General features: G+C 37.7%; 2 protein-coding genes across 2 annotated transcripts; both read right to left on the bottom strand.

Moving 5' to 3' along the window:
- Positions 1-1,588: 1,588 nt before the first annotated feature.
- Positions 1,589-6,434, bottom strand: LOC117785337 (probable serine/threonine-protein kinase yakA). The gene is made up of 3 exons (XM_034623295.1): positions 5,780-6,434; positions 3,899-4,317; positions 1,589-2,939 (listed from the first exon to the last, which is right to left on the bottom strand). The coding sequence occupies exons 1-3, from the start codon at positions 6,136-6,138 to the stop codon at positions 1,921-1,923; spliced, it is 1,797 nt and encodes a 598-aa protein (XP_034479186.1). The 5' UTR covers positions 6,139-6,434; the 3' UTR covers positions 1,589-1,920.
- Positions 6,435-8,559: 2,125 nt separating this feature from the next.
- LOC117781581 (mitogen-activated protein kinase kinase kinase) lies at positions 8,560-16,062 on the bottom strand. Its single transcript, XM_034618357.1, has 9 exons — positions 15,368-16,062; positions 14,899-15,311; positions 14,188-14,813; positions 13,757-13,923; positions 13,515-13,690; positions 12,712-12,900; positions 11,757-11,868; positions 9,438-10,835; positions 8,560-9,401 (listed from the first exon to the last, which is right to left on the bottom strand). Exons 2-9 carry the CDS (start codon positions 15,193-15,195, stop codon positions 8,566-8,568), a joined length of 3,801 nt encoding a protein of 1,266 aa, XP_034474248.1. The 5' UTR covers positions 15,196-15,311; positions 15,368-16,062; the 3' UTR covers positions 8,560-8,565.
- Positions 16,063-16,704: the final 642 nt, after the last annotated feature.

Genomic DNA, 16,704 nt, shown 5'->3' on the forward strand with positions numbered 1-16,704 from the left:
ACTTGATAATATCATGTGATTATTTTGGTTTTTCGGTTTGAGGAAAACACCGCAAAACTTGCAAACTTTATAATATATGTATATATAATGTTTGATTTCTATATATACTGTATCTTCTATATAGATGTTAGAAATATAATACATATATGTATGCTATATCCATTGAGATTACAAATCAATCAATCAATTTTAAAACTAAAATTAAGGGTTTTTAGCAAACGTGTCTACATATCATCAATATATAGCTAATATATATACATATATAATATACTATAGGTATTTATATATAAACGTTTCTTTTCTTCAGACTTAAAAATGGAGTTATTGGTGTGTTTGTTGCTCTTGTTGTTTTCTTCGCCTACTTCTTCTTCTTCTTCTGCATTATTGTTGTTTTTATATTTTTTGGGCATGATTTATTAAGGCGTAACGCAATTGGAAACAGTCGGCTATACATATATCGGCATACATAAGGCGTGTTTAAACATCTTTAAGGGGAGGATTTTTGTGGGACATGTTTATCATCATTATCATCTTCTTTTTTCTATATTTAAGGCAAATCGCACAAGTCAGGGGTGGCATATAACTGTAGCATATATTAATAATATATATTATATAATTTGCATATGAACAACTTCAAGACTAAATATACAAATCGTATATTCCTATTCTACAATACATATATTGTGTATATATAGCTGAATATATGTATGTCGAATTCAACTGATTTTTTTTCTCATAATATCATCGTTTTTATATACATACACGCTTGCTTGGCGCAGTTTCACTTGCAACTTGGATGGTCAGTGTTGTATAATGCGAAAAAGTTTGTTTTAGATATATCAAAAGTTTGGTTATGTGGAAGTCAAAGTGCACAAGAATTTTGAAAGCAGACTGATGGCTAAAGAAATCAAATAGAGATGTTTCAAAGTGGAACAAATGTGTAATTTATGTAAAATATAAGCAAAAAAGTATCAAAAATTGTGTTATGTTGAGGCGAAACGTATAAGAGTTCTCTAAAGACAAAAAAAAAAAAACGATTGACGAATGTTTAACTAAAGAACAAATCATTTAGTAAAGTGAAATTTATAAAATAACCTTAACGGTTAGTTCTCTAAGACCGGGAACTTTGGGAACGAAACAAAATTAGAATATTTTGGCATATGAGAATATAAAATTTAAATGCTTTTTTTTAAAAGCATACAAACCATGGGGAATGTTTGGAATAAAACAAAATTTGTCAGCAATATGGTCTATATGTATAAAATTATATAGAAAAAGAAATAATGTTAATTTCGTATACTATAGTAAAAGTTAGATTATGATGCAGCCAAATTGCAAAATAGTTATCCAAGTACTATGGGAACTTATGGAAGTGGAACAAAATTTGTGAGCGTTACAGTATAGTGTATGAAATTGGGATATACATACGTACATACGTAAAGTACAAATTTGATTTTGACAATATTATATGAAATATGTGTGTGGTTGCTTGAACTGCGCCTCTACCTCTCTCCCTTTTACCAACACTCTCTGTCTAGGCCCCTCTCTTTCGCTCTCTTACGTTCAAATTCGCACTTTCTTTCTCTCTATCTAATTTACGCATGCTTGAGGTATAAAATGTACTTAAAAAACTGACTGCTCTTCCACTCGCACTCGCTAAAGTCCTCTCTCTCTCTCTCTCGCTCCACTTGTTGCTCTGTCTCTCTCTCTCTCTCTGTTTCTGTTTCTGTCTCTGTCATCATTTCAGAGTCGATACTCGTAGTGTGCGGAACGTGAACGCCTCGCACCGGAATACCAACGATATGGCACCCGCTGTTGATGCAACGCCAATCCCAGTGCCAAACTGGAGGCGCCACCAACGGCACCAATGTCCGCGCCCGGACTCCGCGCCAACTGTAAGGTCAGCGCTAAACGCGCCTGCTAGGAGGATGATGAGGCGGATGGTGACGGTGTGCTGGCACTGGATGTGTGATGACGATGATGACGTCGGTTCTGTTGCTGTTGCAGCTGCAGCTGCTGCTGCTGCTGGGCTGTATGTGTTGCTGGTGACGTCATGCGGCGTCCCAAAATACCCGCTGGCAAATTGCTGGCATCCAGATACGCCTCAGGGCTGAAACGCACCCGACTATGCTGTGATCCAATGGAACCTTCTTTGGCGCTCAGATAGGAGCTATCGTCGCTAGTTAAGGAATCGGGAGGCGTGGGATTTGTGGGCGTGCCCTGCTGTGATGAGATGCTGCCACCATTTACATTGCTGCTGTTGTACTTTTTCATTGAGCTGCGCAATTTGCTCTGTGGCAACAATTGTTGTTGCAACTGCAACTGTTGTTGCTGCTGCTGCTGCTGTTGTTGTTGTTGTTGTTGCTGTGGCATTTGATAGCTAAAGGCATGCTGCTCGAAGGGCAGACTTACTGGACGTGCCACAGGCGCATATTTGCTCTGGGCCAACGGACTGTGCAACATGCGATTGATGAGCTTCGGTGAACCCGCATATAGCTCCTGTTTGCTAAGTGTTGTCGGCGTTGCTGCCACCGCTGTTGTTGCTGCTGTTCCTGTTCCAGTTCCTGTTCCTGTTATTGTGGCAGCTGCTGTTGTTGCCACATTTGTTTTACACTCGTAGTCCACATTGAGATTTACATTTAAATTCAAATTATTATAATCATAGATCAATTCCTCATGCTCCAACAGCACATTTGAATTATTCGATACGGTTGATGGTGTGCGTCGATGTCCGCCCGCTGACACGCCCATTTGTGGCACACGCGGGGGCGGTGTGCGTGTTGCCACAGCCACAGTCGGCGGCAGCACTGGTGCCTCATACTGATAGTCATAGTAGTCGGGCAGCCGATGATTATAGTCATAGGAATAATCCGGATACGATTTACAGTCACGCTCATACGCAAAATTCAACTCCGGCCGATATGGAAAATAATTCGAGCCTGCAATTGATAATCAATTATTATTGTAAATCAAAACTTTTCACATTATTTAAAATTTCAATTAATATCAAATTAATCATTCCATTTTATAAAATCGCTAAAAAAAAACCCACAGGGTTGCGACAAAAAGCATAATCAACCGTAAATCTCCCAGAACTGCAGACAATATTGGAAGATTTTCGGTTGGTTTTGATTTCTGTGGCACACCTGATAATTTTTTTCTTTTTAATTATATTTATGCAATACAAAAAATTTGTTATTTTTTTAATAAAAAGAAATTAAATAAAATACAAATGTTTCATCAAACTAAATTAAAAAACAAATGAATAAATTTCACTTTACATATGTATTTATTAAAGTTTCCAAAGAACAAACATTTTTTTCATTTAAAAAGGACATATATATATATTTTTTTGTTTAATATTATGACTTTTTTTAACTTAAAAATATAGAATAGTAGCTGAATCAAGGTCTTTTTATAATGCCGATATGACACAATACTGTCTTACAGTTATTTTCTCTCGAATTCTTAATTAGATCGCTCTGTAAGTTAGCAAATATTGTCACCAATTTTGGTAGCTTTAGCTCTTTTAATCTCTGAGATGTAGGTGTTCTTACGAACAGACATGGATTTCTTAAATAAAATTCGGTGGAAAAAAAAGTTAATTACTAATATTTTACTATATAAAATTTTTATTTAACTTGATTTGCAGTAAAAAAATAACATATAAAAGATTATGTTTAGAATTCTAACAATCTTTTGGATAAAATAATAATTTTATGGGCTTGAAAGATAAAAAAGGGAAAGAAAAACAGTTAATAAAATAATAATATTTTTTTAAACAATATTGAAGAACTTAAGCTCTTTCTGCTGTAAAATTTTGAAGATTTGCAACCTTGACTAAAATACTCAGCTATTCTTTGAAATATTTTAAAAAGCAAATGAGATCTGGACTTACCGAAGTAACCATTGCGATAGCCACCGCCATCGTTGGAGTAACTGGGTCCATTGCGCAAATAATCCGCTGGTGCATAGAGAGGAGGAGGTCCAATGCCGCCACCCACACGAAACTCCTCGAAGACATCGTTGGTTGCCGCAGCATTGTTGCAACTGCTGCTGCTTAGCTTGCGGCGTGGCGAGGGTGTCGGCGGCTGTGAGCCGGCGTACAGCACAGCCACCGTTTGTGGTGGTACTGCAGAAGCAACTCCTCCCGTAACTCCTGTTGTTGCCAGTTGTTGTTGTTGTTGTTGCTGTTGATGAAGTTGATGCTGTGGTGTGCGCTGCACGGGCGTGTAATACGTCTGACTGCCGCCCACGCGACGCTGTGCTAAATTCTGTGGCTTCGAGCTGACCTGAACGGCATCCAACGAAGAGTACCTTAATAAGATGGAGATAGAGAGGTTTTAGATTTTAGACTATATCTATAGTGGTCCAAATTACTTAATACCATGTGACCAAATTTGTTATACTCTTCTTTTGTGACCGCAAATGAAGTCTTTTTTCACAATAATGTCACAATTATTACCAAATTACTATAAAATAATCCAGGGAATCAAACTGAAACAAATATTGGTTACGGTTTCGGTTCCGGTAAGTCCCGAAATAACTGTTTCGGTAAAAGGTTCTATTTCAATATTTTTCTTTCGGTTTCGGTATCAGTACCGGTACGTCCCGGTACAGCAAATCAATTTTGAAACATTTTAAAATTTTAAGATGTCGTTTTATAATAAATATGACATGGAAATAAACAGACATAAAGCAAAAAAAATGTTTTATTAAATTTACAAATATTTGAATGCAGAATGAATTAAGAGGCCAAATCATGATCAAAATGACATTCCGCTTTAGAATCTGTTCAGTTTTGATCAAGTTATGACAGTTTGAAGTTGGTCAGACTTCGGAGTTAGTCACTTTACAAGTCAAAATTTTCGTTCAATTTCACATGATTTTTTACAAAAAAGTAAAAGGTCTCAGAATCAAGTTTAAAGTGTTGTTTTATACTAATTTCGATATAATGACTTGATTAAAAGTGAAAACTTAAGATTTAAAATATTGAATTTTCGAAATTTCAAAGGGACCCTTAGCATCGAAATCGAATCTTGGTCAAAAATAATTAAACTTTCTAAATTAACAAAAATTAAATACAGAATGAATTTAGAGGCCAAATCATGATCAAAATGACATTCCGTTTGAAAATCGGTTCAGTTTTGATCAAGTTATGACAGTTGGAAGTTGAACAACTCTTTGACCTAACAACTTTACCACAACCGTACCGGTACAAACGTTTCGGTATTCGGTTCTTGACAGAGAATTTTCATTCAGTTACGGTTTCAGTTCCGGTACTAAAAATGAAACGGTTAGTTTCGGTTAACGGTTCCGGTACCGGATTTGCAGCAATGTCAATTAGTATTTAGTCAACAAATAAGTCACCAGTTCAGTCACCAGTTAAGTAACCAGGTTAGTCACCAGTTTAATATCAGTATCACTCAGTTACCAGTCTTATTACCTGTCGATAGTTCTATAACCAACTTAGTTACGAGTACTGTTACTAGTTCTATAACCAATTCAGTCACCAGCACTGTTTCTAGTTCAGTTACCACTAGGGTTGCTCAAAAAAATTTTTGAATATCACAATCTATCGGTAGTAAAATTTAATTTATTTGAAGTCGCGACTAAATAATAATGTTATTGTTATTTTTGTTTTAAAAATATATAGGGAAAATAATATTTTTTCCATATAAAAAAATTGTTTATATAGAGATTTTTGAAAATATCAACAGGAAGTCGGAACAACGAGTATTAAAGTATAGTTACTATATAAAATGTTTTCAACTCTTACCTTGTTGGATTCACTTGCTGGTTAAAGTGTCGCTGTGCCGTGTCCAGCTGCTGCTCGCTTTGCTCCTCCATGGGCAGCGCTTGTTGCTCCTGCTCGTCTTGTGACTCGAGAATGGCCTTTGGGGCCGCCTTCAGTGCCGGCAGTTCGCTGAGCAGCGTTGGATGAACCGGCGACACATTGGACATCCTAACATCGTAGCCAGCGGCGACACCGGCCAGCAGGGATGCCATGTTGTAGAGCAAGAGTTCAATCACCGAGAGCTTTGGTTTCCTTGCCGAATCTCCGGCGTAGAGCGTGGGCAGCGGTACGTTGTTGGTGAATCGGCTGAGAAGATATGGAGATGGTGACATGATAGGCATGTTGCTGGCTCCGGTGCGCCAATCATCCTTGTTGTTTCCCTGGTAGCCTGTACGTCATCCAGTGTGCGGCAGTGCGTGAACAGTTTGACGAAACAGTGTTGAGTAACGTTTTGGTTTTTGGCTAAACGGTTAACTATTGTTCAAGTGGGGAAAGAACAGCTAAGAGGTGGCAAGGACAAGGTGAAGAATGGGATGGGGGGACAACCGCAGGCAAATTCCCAACCGACACCGCGTTTAGGGCTCAATCAAGATTGATCAATCACATTTGCGTTTTTTAGTTTTGTTTTTTTATTGTCAGTTTCAGTTTTTTTTTGTGTGTTTATTTCTTGTTCTTTTTTTTATTATTCTATTTTTTTTTTTGTTTGGTTTGTCTAATGGAAATACATATACAAAGTACATCAAAGTAAAACAAACAAACAAAAATTGTAAATAATCATTAAAAAAAAAAAAGAAAAGTAGGAAGTAGAAGAAGAGGAAGAACCAAGCTCAACTCTATAATAATACATTTAAATTGAATATTTCTTGTTTTCTTATAATTTTTTTTCTCATTTATCATCACAGTTTTTTTATTTTTATTTTATGTTTCATTCTGTCTCAATAAAAATACTATAAATAATTAATATATGTATGTAAAAAATGTATAATAAAAGCCAATCATTTCAAATAAAACTGAGCACGAAATACCAAAAAAAAAAAACAACATGAATTGCAAATTAAAGAGAAAGAGGAGCACAAACTGAAGCTTCTTCCATTGAAGAATTGTATAAAAAAGATGCGATTAAAGCTAAGTTCAACTAAGATGTTTGTAAATATGCATTGTTTGTTTCTTTCTTTTTTTTCCTTTTTTTTTTGTTGATGTATAAATATTTTGTTGTTATATTAGTGATGTAATAGTTAGAGCAAAAAAAATATAAAATAATATAATCATAATAATAATAAACAAATAGTTTACTTAAATGTCAAGAGTTCTATAAATAAATCATCATATTGCATATTATTTTATTTTTTTTATATGTTATAAACATTTTTCGATTGTTGCATTCCCCTGTGTAAGCAGTGAAACTTCTTTTAAAGTTCTAGGCTAGGTCTATCAATATCATATCTGTAGAGCCTGAGCATTTCGAGCATACATATGTGTGTATATCATTTCGCATAACTTTCTTTCATTTTTACTTTAGGTATCACTGGTTTTCCTACCTGAGTTTACCTAGCTTTGCCTTCCCTCATTTTTCATGTATTAGGGTTACCATACTCCATGCTTAGCTTGCTCCTGGTTTATAGTATTCAAGAGGCAACCCCCTTTAAAGTCACTTTTTAATTATTTCATACTCAAGGGGTACCATACCATACTACCACTTCTTTTGTTATAAACTTTAGGGTTATCATGCTCGTTGCTTAGCTGACTTTGATGACATTGTCCAACTTATTTCAATCTCTCTGCTTACATATCTTTCTTTTCATCAAATATTCAAATTGGCTAACCATTTTTTAGTTTTTAAGGTTGTTTTTCACACAACATCGCCTTAGTCTATGGCTTTCTCGATTTTTATATTTGAAAGTGCGTTTTGCTACAATCTCTTCAATTTTTAAAGAGTTTAAAATAGTTTGCTTTAGTTTAAAGCCTCAAATTTAACGGAAATGCTCAAAATATTCTCAGTTCATTAGTTTCTTTGATGGGAAACAGAAAATATCTTTGAAAATTATCATTAATCATGCCTTCTACAGTTAGTTTGAGTAAAAAATGTTGATTAATTTGATAAGGCCAAAACTGCGCTTCAGTTTTGATTTTTTTCAAAATCTGCAGGACATTCGCTTACACAAGGGGAGCATCGATAGTTAGATCCTTTAACTTTAAGTTGTTGTTATTGATTAAAATTATGCAAGTAGTAGGAAGTCTATATGTGTGTGTGTTTGGAGGTGTGTCTGTGTGTATGTATGTATGTATGATATGCCTTAGTCTATGGTTTTAATATAAAACAATGGGCGTTTGTTGCTGGCTTTAATTGTTGTTGTAGTAGTTGTTGTTGTTGTTGGAAGGGGAAAGCAGCAGCGCAGCAGCAGCAATTTTGTTGTTTATTTTTTTTAATTATTTTAGTGAGATGGAATTTTGATGGTTGTTTTATTGATGCGAAAATGCGATGCAGAATTACAACAACCACAACAAGAACTTTTTTGCCAACACACATGATGGTTGGCGTTGCCAACACACATGATAGTTGGCGTTGCCAACACACTTGTTTATTAATGCTCTTTCACACTCTTTTACACTTCCTCTGCAGTTGCTCACAGTTGCCAACTGGCGTACATGTGTTTCAGTGTTGCCAACATTCTCGTTTGCTAATGATCTCTTTCTGCAATTGCGTTGCCAACTGATGTGTGTGTGTATGTGTGGCAGTGTTGCCAACACACTCGTTTATTAAATCTCTCTCACACTCTCTCCAATTGCTCACAGGATTGTGTCTGCGGTTTTTTGCTCTTGCGCTTTGAGCTGCGTCCGCTTGTTGCTGTTGTTGCTGCTGCTGATGTTTTGCCCATTGCCAGCTCCGTTTCGTATGGATCAATTGCGGCGAATTCGGCAATGCTGCCACTTTGACTGGCGCTGCCAGTGTTGCCCAACTGATTGTCCGACGACAGCTTTGTATATTTCTTCTTTGAGCCGCGTGTGAAAAGATTTATTAAAGATCTGAATTTTATGCCACTTGTTGAATGTTGTTGCGATTGTTGTTGTTGTTGTTGGTGTTGCTGCTGCAACTGTTGCAGTTGTTGTTGGTGTTGCTGTTGCAACTGTTGCACCGCATCATTAGTGGCTGCCTCAACGGATTTGGACTTGGTCATATACTTGAGTTTTTTCTTCTTGTGTTGTTGCTGTTGTTGCTGCTGTTGTTGACGTTGTTGTTCCGCGTACAATGTTTGCTTCATTTTAATGACTTCGGGATGCGGTTGCACGTCGAGCATGCGACGTGTGTGCAGAATGCTATTCTCATGTATTAATGCACCATTCATCTGTGTGTCATGATCGGAGGCATTACCGTTATCGCTATTGTGAATGTCATTGTCATTGTCATCGTCATCGTTGTCGTTATCGTTATCGCTGGAACTATAATTGGTGGCAAAGCTTATCGAGGCAATGGACGTTTGAAAACGTTGACGCTGACTCAAACTTGGACTCTGCAACTCCGTTGTTGCACTCTCAGTGGAGTTCATTTGAAATGTCACTGAACTTTTGCGCGATGTGGCACGCATTTGATTTGCCGACGCCGATGCCAACGCTGATGCCGACAATGAATGCTCATCCGTTGAGCAATTGGAATTCATTTGAATTCTTTGCTCCTCATCGGTTTCCTCACTCTCCTCCCTCTCCTTTGCCTTTTGCTGTTGTACTTTATGCGGTTGCTCGCGGAAAAAGCAATGACGTGGAAATTGTGATCCCGATGCATTGCGTTGAAAATGACTCTCATTCGCTTCCTCCGCATCCTCATAATCATCATAATCGACACGTTGTTCTGTTGTTAAACGTGTCGATGAATTATACATGGTTAAATCACCACTGGATTTGGAATTAACACGCTCACTGCTAGCCAGAATCTTCTTGACCACATCCCGATAAAAGGCACGATCATATGTATTGTTATCACCACCAGCACCAGCACGTTCCGTCAATTGTGGTGAAATAATCAATGTCGTTGGTGTTGTTGGTGTCAATAGTGTCGTTGGTGTTGTTGTTGTTTGACTGACAACAAATTGACTATCGAGTGATAGTTTCTTTCTGCCCACCGCTGGACTATTGCCCAGACTGCCACCAAGACGTCCTAAATTGTTAGAACCCGACGAACTCATGGCCGCTGCCGATGAGCTTGATTTGAGAAAGTGAAAGCAACCGGTTGTTGGGGTTAACGTATCCGTTTCGGAGCTATCATCGTAGAATGAATGGGCGACATTATGTGAGTTAGTTGGCATATGATCTAGACCATAATCTTGACTACGTGCGCGTCCATAAATGCTATTGGCAGTTGATGGCCGATAATTGCCATTGTTGTTGCTGTTGTATGGGTTATTGTTGTTGTTGTTGTTGTGATTACCATTCAGTCGAGGCGAGGCTTTGGTTGACATATGATTGTTGTTGCTGTTGTGGTTGTTGTTGTGGTTGTTGTTGCTATTAGTTTTATGATTGTTACTGTGATTGTTGTTGTTGCTGCTGCTAATGTTGTTGTTGTGGTTGTGATTGTGGTTGTTGTTGCTGCTGCTGCTGTTGTTGTTGTTGTTGCTATTGTTGGTATGCAATATTAAATATGGTATACCTGTCGCCACACCCGCACCCACCGCGCCCATTGCCGCCACACTACCGCCCACATACATGGGCGTGGTTGGCGCTGAACCGCCGCCGCCGCCGCTTCCCATTCCAACACTAATGCTTCCCACATTGGAGCTGCCCAAGTGTTGTTGTCCATTTGGTCCCGCTAATGCTCCCGTTAACGATGACGTTGTGCCATTCCCATTCCCGTTGCCCATTGTTAATCCTCCGGTTGTTAACTGTTTCTTATCCAGATTCGGAGCACTTTTGCTGAACGAGGAGTGCGTCGAATTTTGTGCTGGCCAATCTCCAGCTGGTTGTCCGCCCAATTGTGCCGGCAACAGCGACCGTTCACGTTGATGCATTGTCGATGGACCCCACGTCTTGTTCTTATGCCCATCCGTCACTGATCCACCCACATAAGAAAAATAATACAAAAAGAAAATACAAAAAAAAAAACAATAATAATAATAAAGTACAAAAAAAAATAATAACATAAAATACATAAATATTTAAGAAAACAATCGTAATTTAACTATTGCATGCAAATAGAGTAAATAATAATTATCAACAATTCGTTTTAATTCCATGTATTCCTTTAAGCTAATAGGAACGCTTGGAAACAAAACACTACTGTAGCTATTTGATCATTTATTTGTTGAAGGTGCATCTTTAGTTTAATTCCTTGTGTTTCATCAAATTCCTTTCATTTCTTCTTATTCCTTTTGTTATAACTATTTTGCGATGAATGAAATTGAAACAATTATCATATTTGGAGTCTTTTTATTAAATTGGCTTTTCCAGTTTAGAGGAGTAATTAGAAACGGAACGCTACAGCAATAATTTCATAATTTGTATGCCGTCAAACAGATATTTTAGCAAAATTTCGTATGTTCCATTGCATTCGTTTCTCAACATTTCAATGAATTTAAAAAATATAGTTTGACAACTCTAAAAAAAACAGTAAACTTTTTACAGATTGATTTAAAAAACAATCAATATTGATTAAATCATATGGCTGCTTAGGAATGTATGGACTGAAACACAAACATAAATTTAATGATTTTATCTTATATTTCTCACTCTTTAAACATAATCAATATTGAATTATATCATATTGCTGACTTAGAAACGATTGAAGTGAAACACTAGGTCAAATTTGATGACTCTATCGCCTTCTCTGTCTCTCCCATTCTGACTTTGCTACATTTAAAATTTAACATTAGTTTGAAACACTTGGAGCTGGCACAGAAATCTATGAAAGGAACAACCCCTCAAATTGGATTGGGCTTTACAAAAGCGTTTCAGGGGGCGGGGTTCTACTCACGTGCTACAATGCGTAATCCGGAGAGGGAGGGAGAACCAGGAGGCTCCACTTTATCGCATACGGCCGTAATTGTATGCCGGAAACCAGTTGGCAGTGAAATCTGCAGTGCTTTCTAAAAAGAGAATAAAGCATAATATGGTAAAATTAAAGTGCAAATATAGTACACCTAAATAAAAGTCAATTAGAATACCTAACGAATTTCTCCATTTATTGGTAACAATTTTAATATGTGAACAGGGAATCAAACGGTTTCGGTTCCGGTACATCCCGAAATAACTATTTCGGTTAAAGGTTCTATTTCAGTTTTTTTTTCTTTCGGTTCCGGTATACCGCTACGTAACGGTACAGCAAATCAATTTTGAACATTTTTAAAACTTTATTATTTTTTTTTTTTCGAATTTCAAAATATTTTAATGCAGAATGTATTAAGAGACCAAATCATAATCAAAATGACATTCCGATTAAAAATCGATTCAGTTTTGATCAAGCTATGACAGTTTGAAGTTTGTAAGACTTCGGATTTAACCTTTTTACAAGTCCACATTTTTGTTTAATTTCACATGATTTTTTACAAAAAAATGAAAGGTCTCAGAATCAAGTTTAAAGTGTTATTTTATACTAATTACGATATAAGGAGTTGATTAAAAGTGAAAACTTGAGAAACTTGGTTTAAATCGGACTATAATATCATATAATTGTCAGGAACGATCGTCTGAAAATTGAACTTGAAAATCTTTTCATTTTTTAAGACATTTCAAATAAGTTAAATAATATTTTTTTTTTATGTATCTTGAAAATTTTAATTTTATATAAAAACTAATTTAAAACCCGTCTGGGAACTAAATTTTGTAGTTTGGGGTTTTATTTTTTGACATATAGTAATTTTTATGAATAATAGACTAATAAAAAAATGTTTGATCTTTTAGGGGCATTGGTGTACTATAGGAAGTATTACCTTTTTGCTCTTTTTGGGCTTGCGCTTTGATGGAACCGGTTGGACCTTTCCCTGTTGCATGATGAGCTCCCTTCCGAGAATATTTATCTCCCGCAGTCGCAATTGCTCCTCAAGCAGATGCAATTTATTTGCCTTCTCCAGCTGCTTCTTTTGAATCAACACCAGTTGCTCCTCCTTGTTGCGCAGTTCCTGAGTTACAGACAGATAGAAAGAAAAAAGAATTTAAGAAAATGCATACTCATATACACGTATATTGATCAGTGCAATGCAGAAGAAACTGGAAAATGTGGCAAAAGAAATAAATAAATAAAGAAAAAAGAAATCATGCAATTATGCTTGTTTGTTTGTTTCGCTACTAGAGTACGGATAAAGGGGGAGCGGGTGCAGGAGAGCAGGTGTTGGTTAACAAAAACTTGTAATATAATAAAAACAACAACAAAACGTGAGCCGATTTTGGTCAATGACCAAAAACCAAAACCAAAACTAAAACGAGCACAAATAACGAAACGAAAACGTAAACCATTTTTGGGAAACATGATGGGCGCTTACCTCTTCGATGGTTTGGAAACGCTTAAACATGGTTAACAAATGGAGGAAATTTGTTTTGTTTTTGATAGAAAGAAAAACAAAGTGTTAAAAGAAGAGATAAAGAGAAAGAGCGCAAGATTGTTATAAAATTGATACGAAACTGAGAATTACGCTGTCGAGATGAAGACTATTTGACAATTGGGAATACACTCTCTATAGTTGATGTATGTGTGTGTGTGTGTGTGGTGTGTTGTGTGTTGTGCATGCATTTGTACCTTTTCTTTTTCGCGCAAATCGTGTAGAACCTCGGCAATCTCCTTTTTCCATAGCTCCTGCTGTTGATGAAATGATTCCTGAGGCGTTAATGTAAACACGGAGCAAGCACTGCTCTCCAGCTGTTCGATTATCTTTTTAAAATCCGGTCTTCTATGCGGATCACTTTCCCAGCAGCCTAAAAAATAAGTTACACAATTAATTTATAAATCAGGTGATTTAAGGTCGTTTTTCAAAAATATACTTTTCATGAGTGCACCCCAAGTTTCGGGGCAGGTTTTTGGTATTGGCAATGTCAGCGTATTGACAGCGACGCCATAGGCAACCGATAAGGGATCGAAACCTTTATATGGTGTCTCGCCAGTGATTAACTCCCAGAGTAGAACACCATAGCTCCAAACATCCGAGGATCTGCAAAAAAAATAACGTGTTAAATTTGATATTATTAAAGAATTGAATATCTAAGAAAAGATGTGCATCCAAATTCGATTTTTTTTTACTCAAAGCAGCGCATTTGCTGTGTTGTTGTTTGTTTGTTCTTTTATGTTAGTCATAAATTATTTATCAGCTTTTGTTGCTGTTTTCTCGTCGCTCGACCACAATTGGCAAAGTTTGAGATTAGTGATAAGTTAAAATAGAATACTTATAGGAACAACTAAGGACTCTTTGACTCACTTGGAGTACATGCTGCGACTGATGACCTCGGGCGGCATCCAGGCATATGTGCCCGCAGCGCTCATGAATTGTGTATTATACATTTCGCGGGCGAGTCCAAAGTCGGTAATTTTAAGCGTTTTATGATACAATTGTGTGCCCTCGATGGCCTCATAGATGAGCACATTGGATGATTTGAGGTCACGATGAATTATCGACATGGGCGCCTCGCTATGCAAATAATTCATGCCACGTGCTATTTGTATTGCCCAATCGACCAGGACATCTGGTGGTATTTTGCCCGCAGCCAGTATACGATTTAAACTGCCGCCACGTGCATATTCCATAACAAGACAGAGTTTTGTACGCAAACAGACGCCACGCAGGGCGGCAATATTTGGATGTTCGAGTGGCCAAAAGAGTTTGGCCTCCTGTAGGACATTATCACGCATCCGTTGCATATCATCATCGCCCGTTTGATGGGCTATTTTAATGGCCACCTCCTCGTTGCCATAATAGCCACGATGTACTTTACAAAATCCACCGGAACCAATAACCTCCTTAATGTCCAGCTCCTTGTATTCAATCTCATGTGGCAGCTGCATTGGATCCGTGTCGGTTACAAAGTTGCACGGAAATATGCCAACCTATAAAAGAGAGGGGGAAATGCACATATATTTGTAATATTGTTTTGTATAAGTCACTATGATTATGACTAATCATATGTAATACCTTATCACCGATCTTGCCCGTCCACCAGCCAACATCGCCGGATATGTCGCTGTCCGTGGAGAGCACAACAACAATTTGGCCACGTCGCAGTGTCAGCTCATCCTCGCCCTGTGCATCGTAGTCATACAAAGCGGTCCACAAGCTAGCATCATTTGCCAATGCAGCATCCTCATCGGCAAGACCATTGGCTGACGCGGCGGCGGCGGCATCATCGGCAACATTTTGCTGCTGTTGCTGCTGTAGCTGATTGTTGCCATTGCCATTGTCAATGTGCTGCTCCTCGCTAATGGGGAGCATGGCCAAAGCTTTTGCTCCTTATGCTGCTAAACGTTTAGACGGCGCCTAATCTCGGCCAGCATTAAAAGCTTAAACATGGACGTGTGATTCTATTGAAGAAACTCGATCCCGTTTAGCTGCAAATAATACAAAATAAATAAATAACAACAACCACACCCACTGTGCAACACTTACCCAAGTTTGTGTGTTGTCCGTTGTTGTTGTTATCGTCGATTTTGTTGCACAGATTTTTCACTCCTTTCTTGCACTTGTCGTCCCACCCTCCCCCACAGCCCCCCTCCCACTCTTTAGACAAACGCACAAACGCTCGCACTCCGCACACAATAGAAAACAATCAGAGACAACACACATACACACACTCACACACACGCACACAGAGAGAGAGAGTCACACATGCACTATTAAAAACTGTAATAGGAGGCAAACGGCGCAGCTTGTTATATTATTCAAGTTGTTGCTGCTCCTATTGGAATCAGCTCTGTGCTGACTTTAAAATTCTTATGGAACTTGGTATCAGCTCTGCACGCATTTCTTTTTAAATAGTTTTCTGCTTTTCTTATTAGTTTTCTTTCGCTATATTTTTTTTCTTCTTTCGTTTCTCCGTTTGTGTGCGTAAGTGTATGTGGGTCTTTTTGTCTGTTGTTCGCTGCTCGCTGGCCGTTTCGTTTACGTTTACTTCGTTTTGCGCTTATCAAGGCGCTTGACTCAATTTCGTTTGCTAAGCACTTAAAGTTAGCAGTGTATTGATTTTTGTTTTCGTATATGTTTTTAAAACATAAAAAACAACTTATGTTGAGAAAAATTTGCAGAAAGAAATATCGACGGGCGATAGATGGCCGACAGTTGACCGATAACTGTGGCGGTAGGTCGACATGCACAGATAGTCACTTTCGCGTTCTGTTAGCTCCCATTTGCGTTAACATTATTGAGGCAGTGTTGCCATATGGCACCTCGCTATAGCGCCATATTTCAGTAAATTTTTACCAAAATAATAAAGTAGTATAAAAACAAAAACTATTAGTAGTAGTAGTAGTTTTTTTTAATAATAAATATAAATAAAAATGCAAGTTATAAGCAATATTCCAGAATCATTATGATATGGTTAAAAAGCCAACAAAATGTCTGGCAGCCACATTTAAAACGGTATATTTTCGGCATATACGCAATGTGTTTAAATATACTTGCTCGCCGACCTAATGCGAAATAAATTGTTTCATCGTGGTCCATAGTAAAAGTACCCTGGCCAGGTCTAGTCGAACAGCCGTTGCCCGTTTGTATCCTGTCAATGCCGCACGCGCGTTCTCACACTTTCTTGCTCTCTGCATCTTACTCTCGCTATCGCTTTCTCTCGCTGTAACGGTCCTTCGTTGTTGTAGACTTGACAGTGGGTTCGGCTGGTCCAGCAGTTGCTTTGGCATTCGGCTTTAGCATCATCGGCTGCTGCTGCCGCATTGGCAGCTAAGTCAGTTGCCAGACGGCAGAAATAGAATCCGAATCCGAAACAGAAAC

The sequence above is a fragment of the Drosophila innubila genome, chromosome X, assembly GCF_004354385.1.
Source record: "Drosophila innubila isolate TH190305 chromosome X, UK_Dinn_1.0, whole genome shotgun sequence".
NCBI classification, from domain to species: Eukaryota; Metazoa; Arthropoda; class Insecta; order Diptera; family Drosophilidae; genus Drosophila; species Drosophila innubila.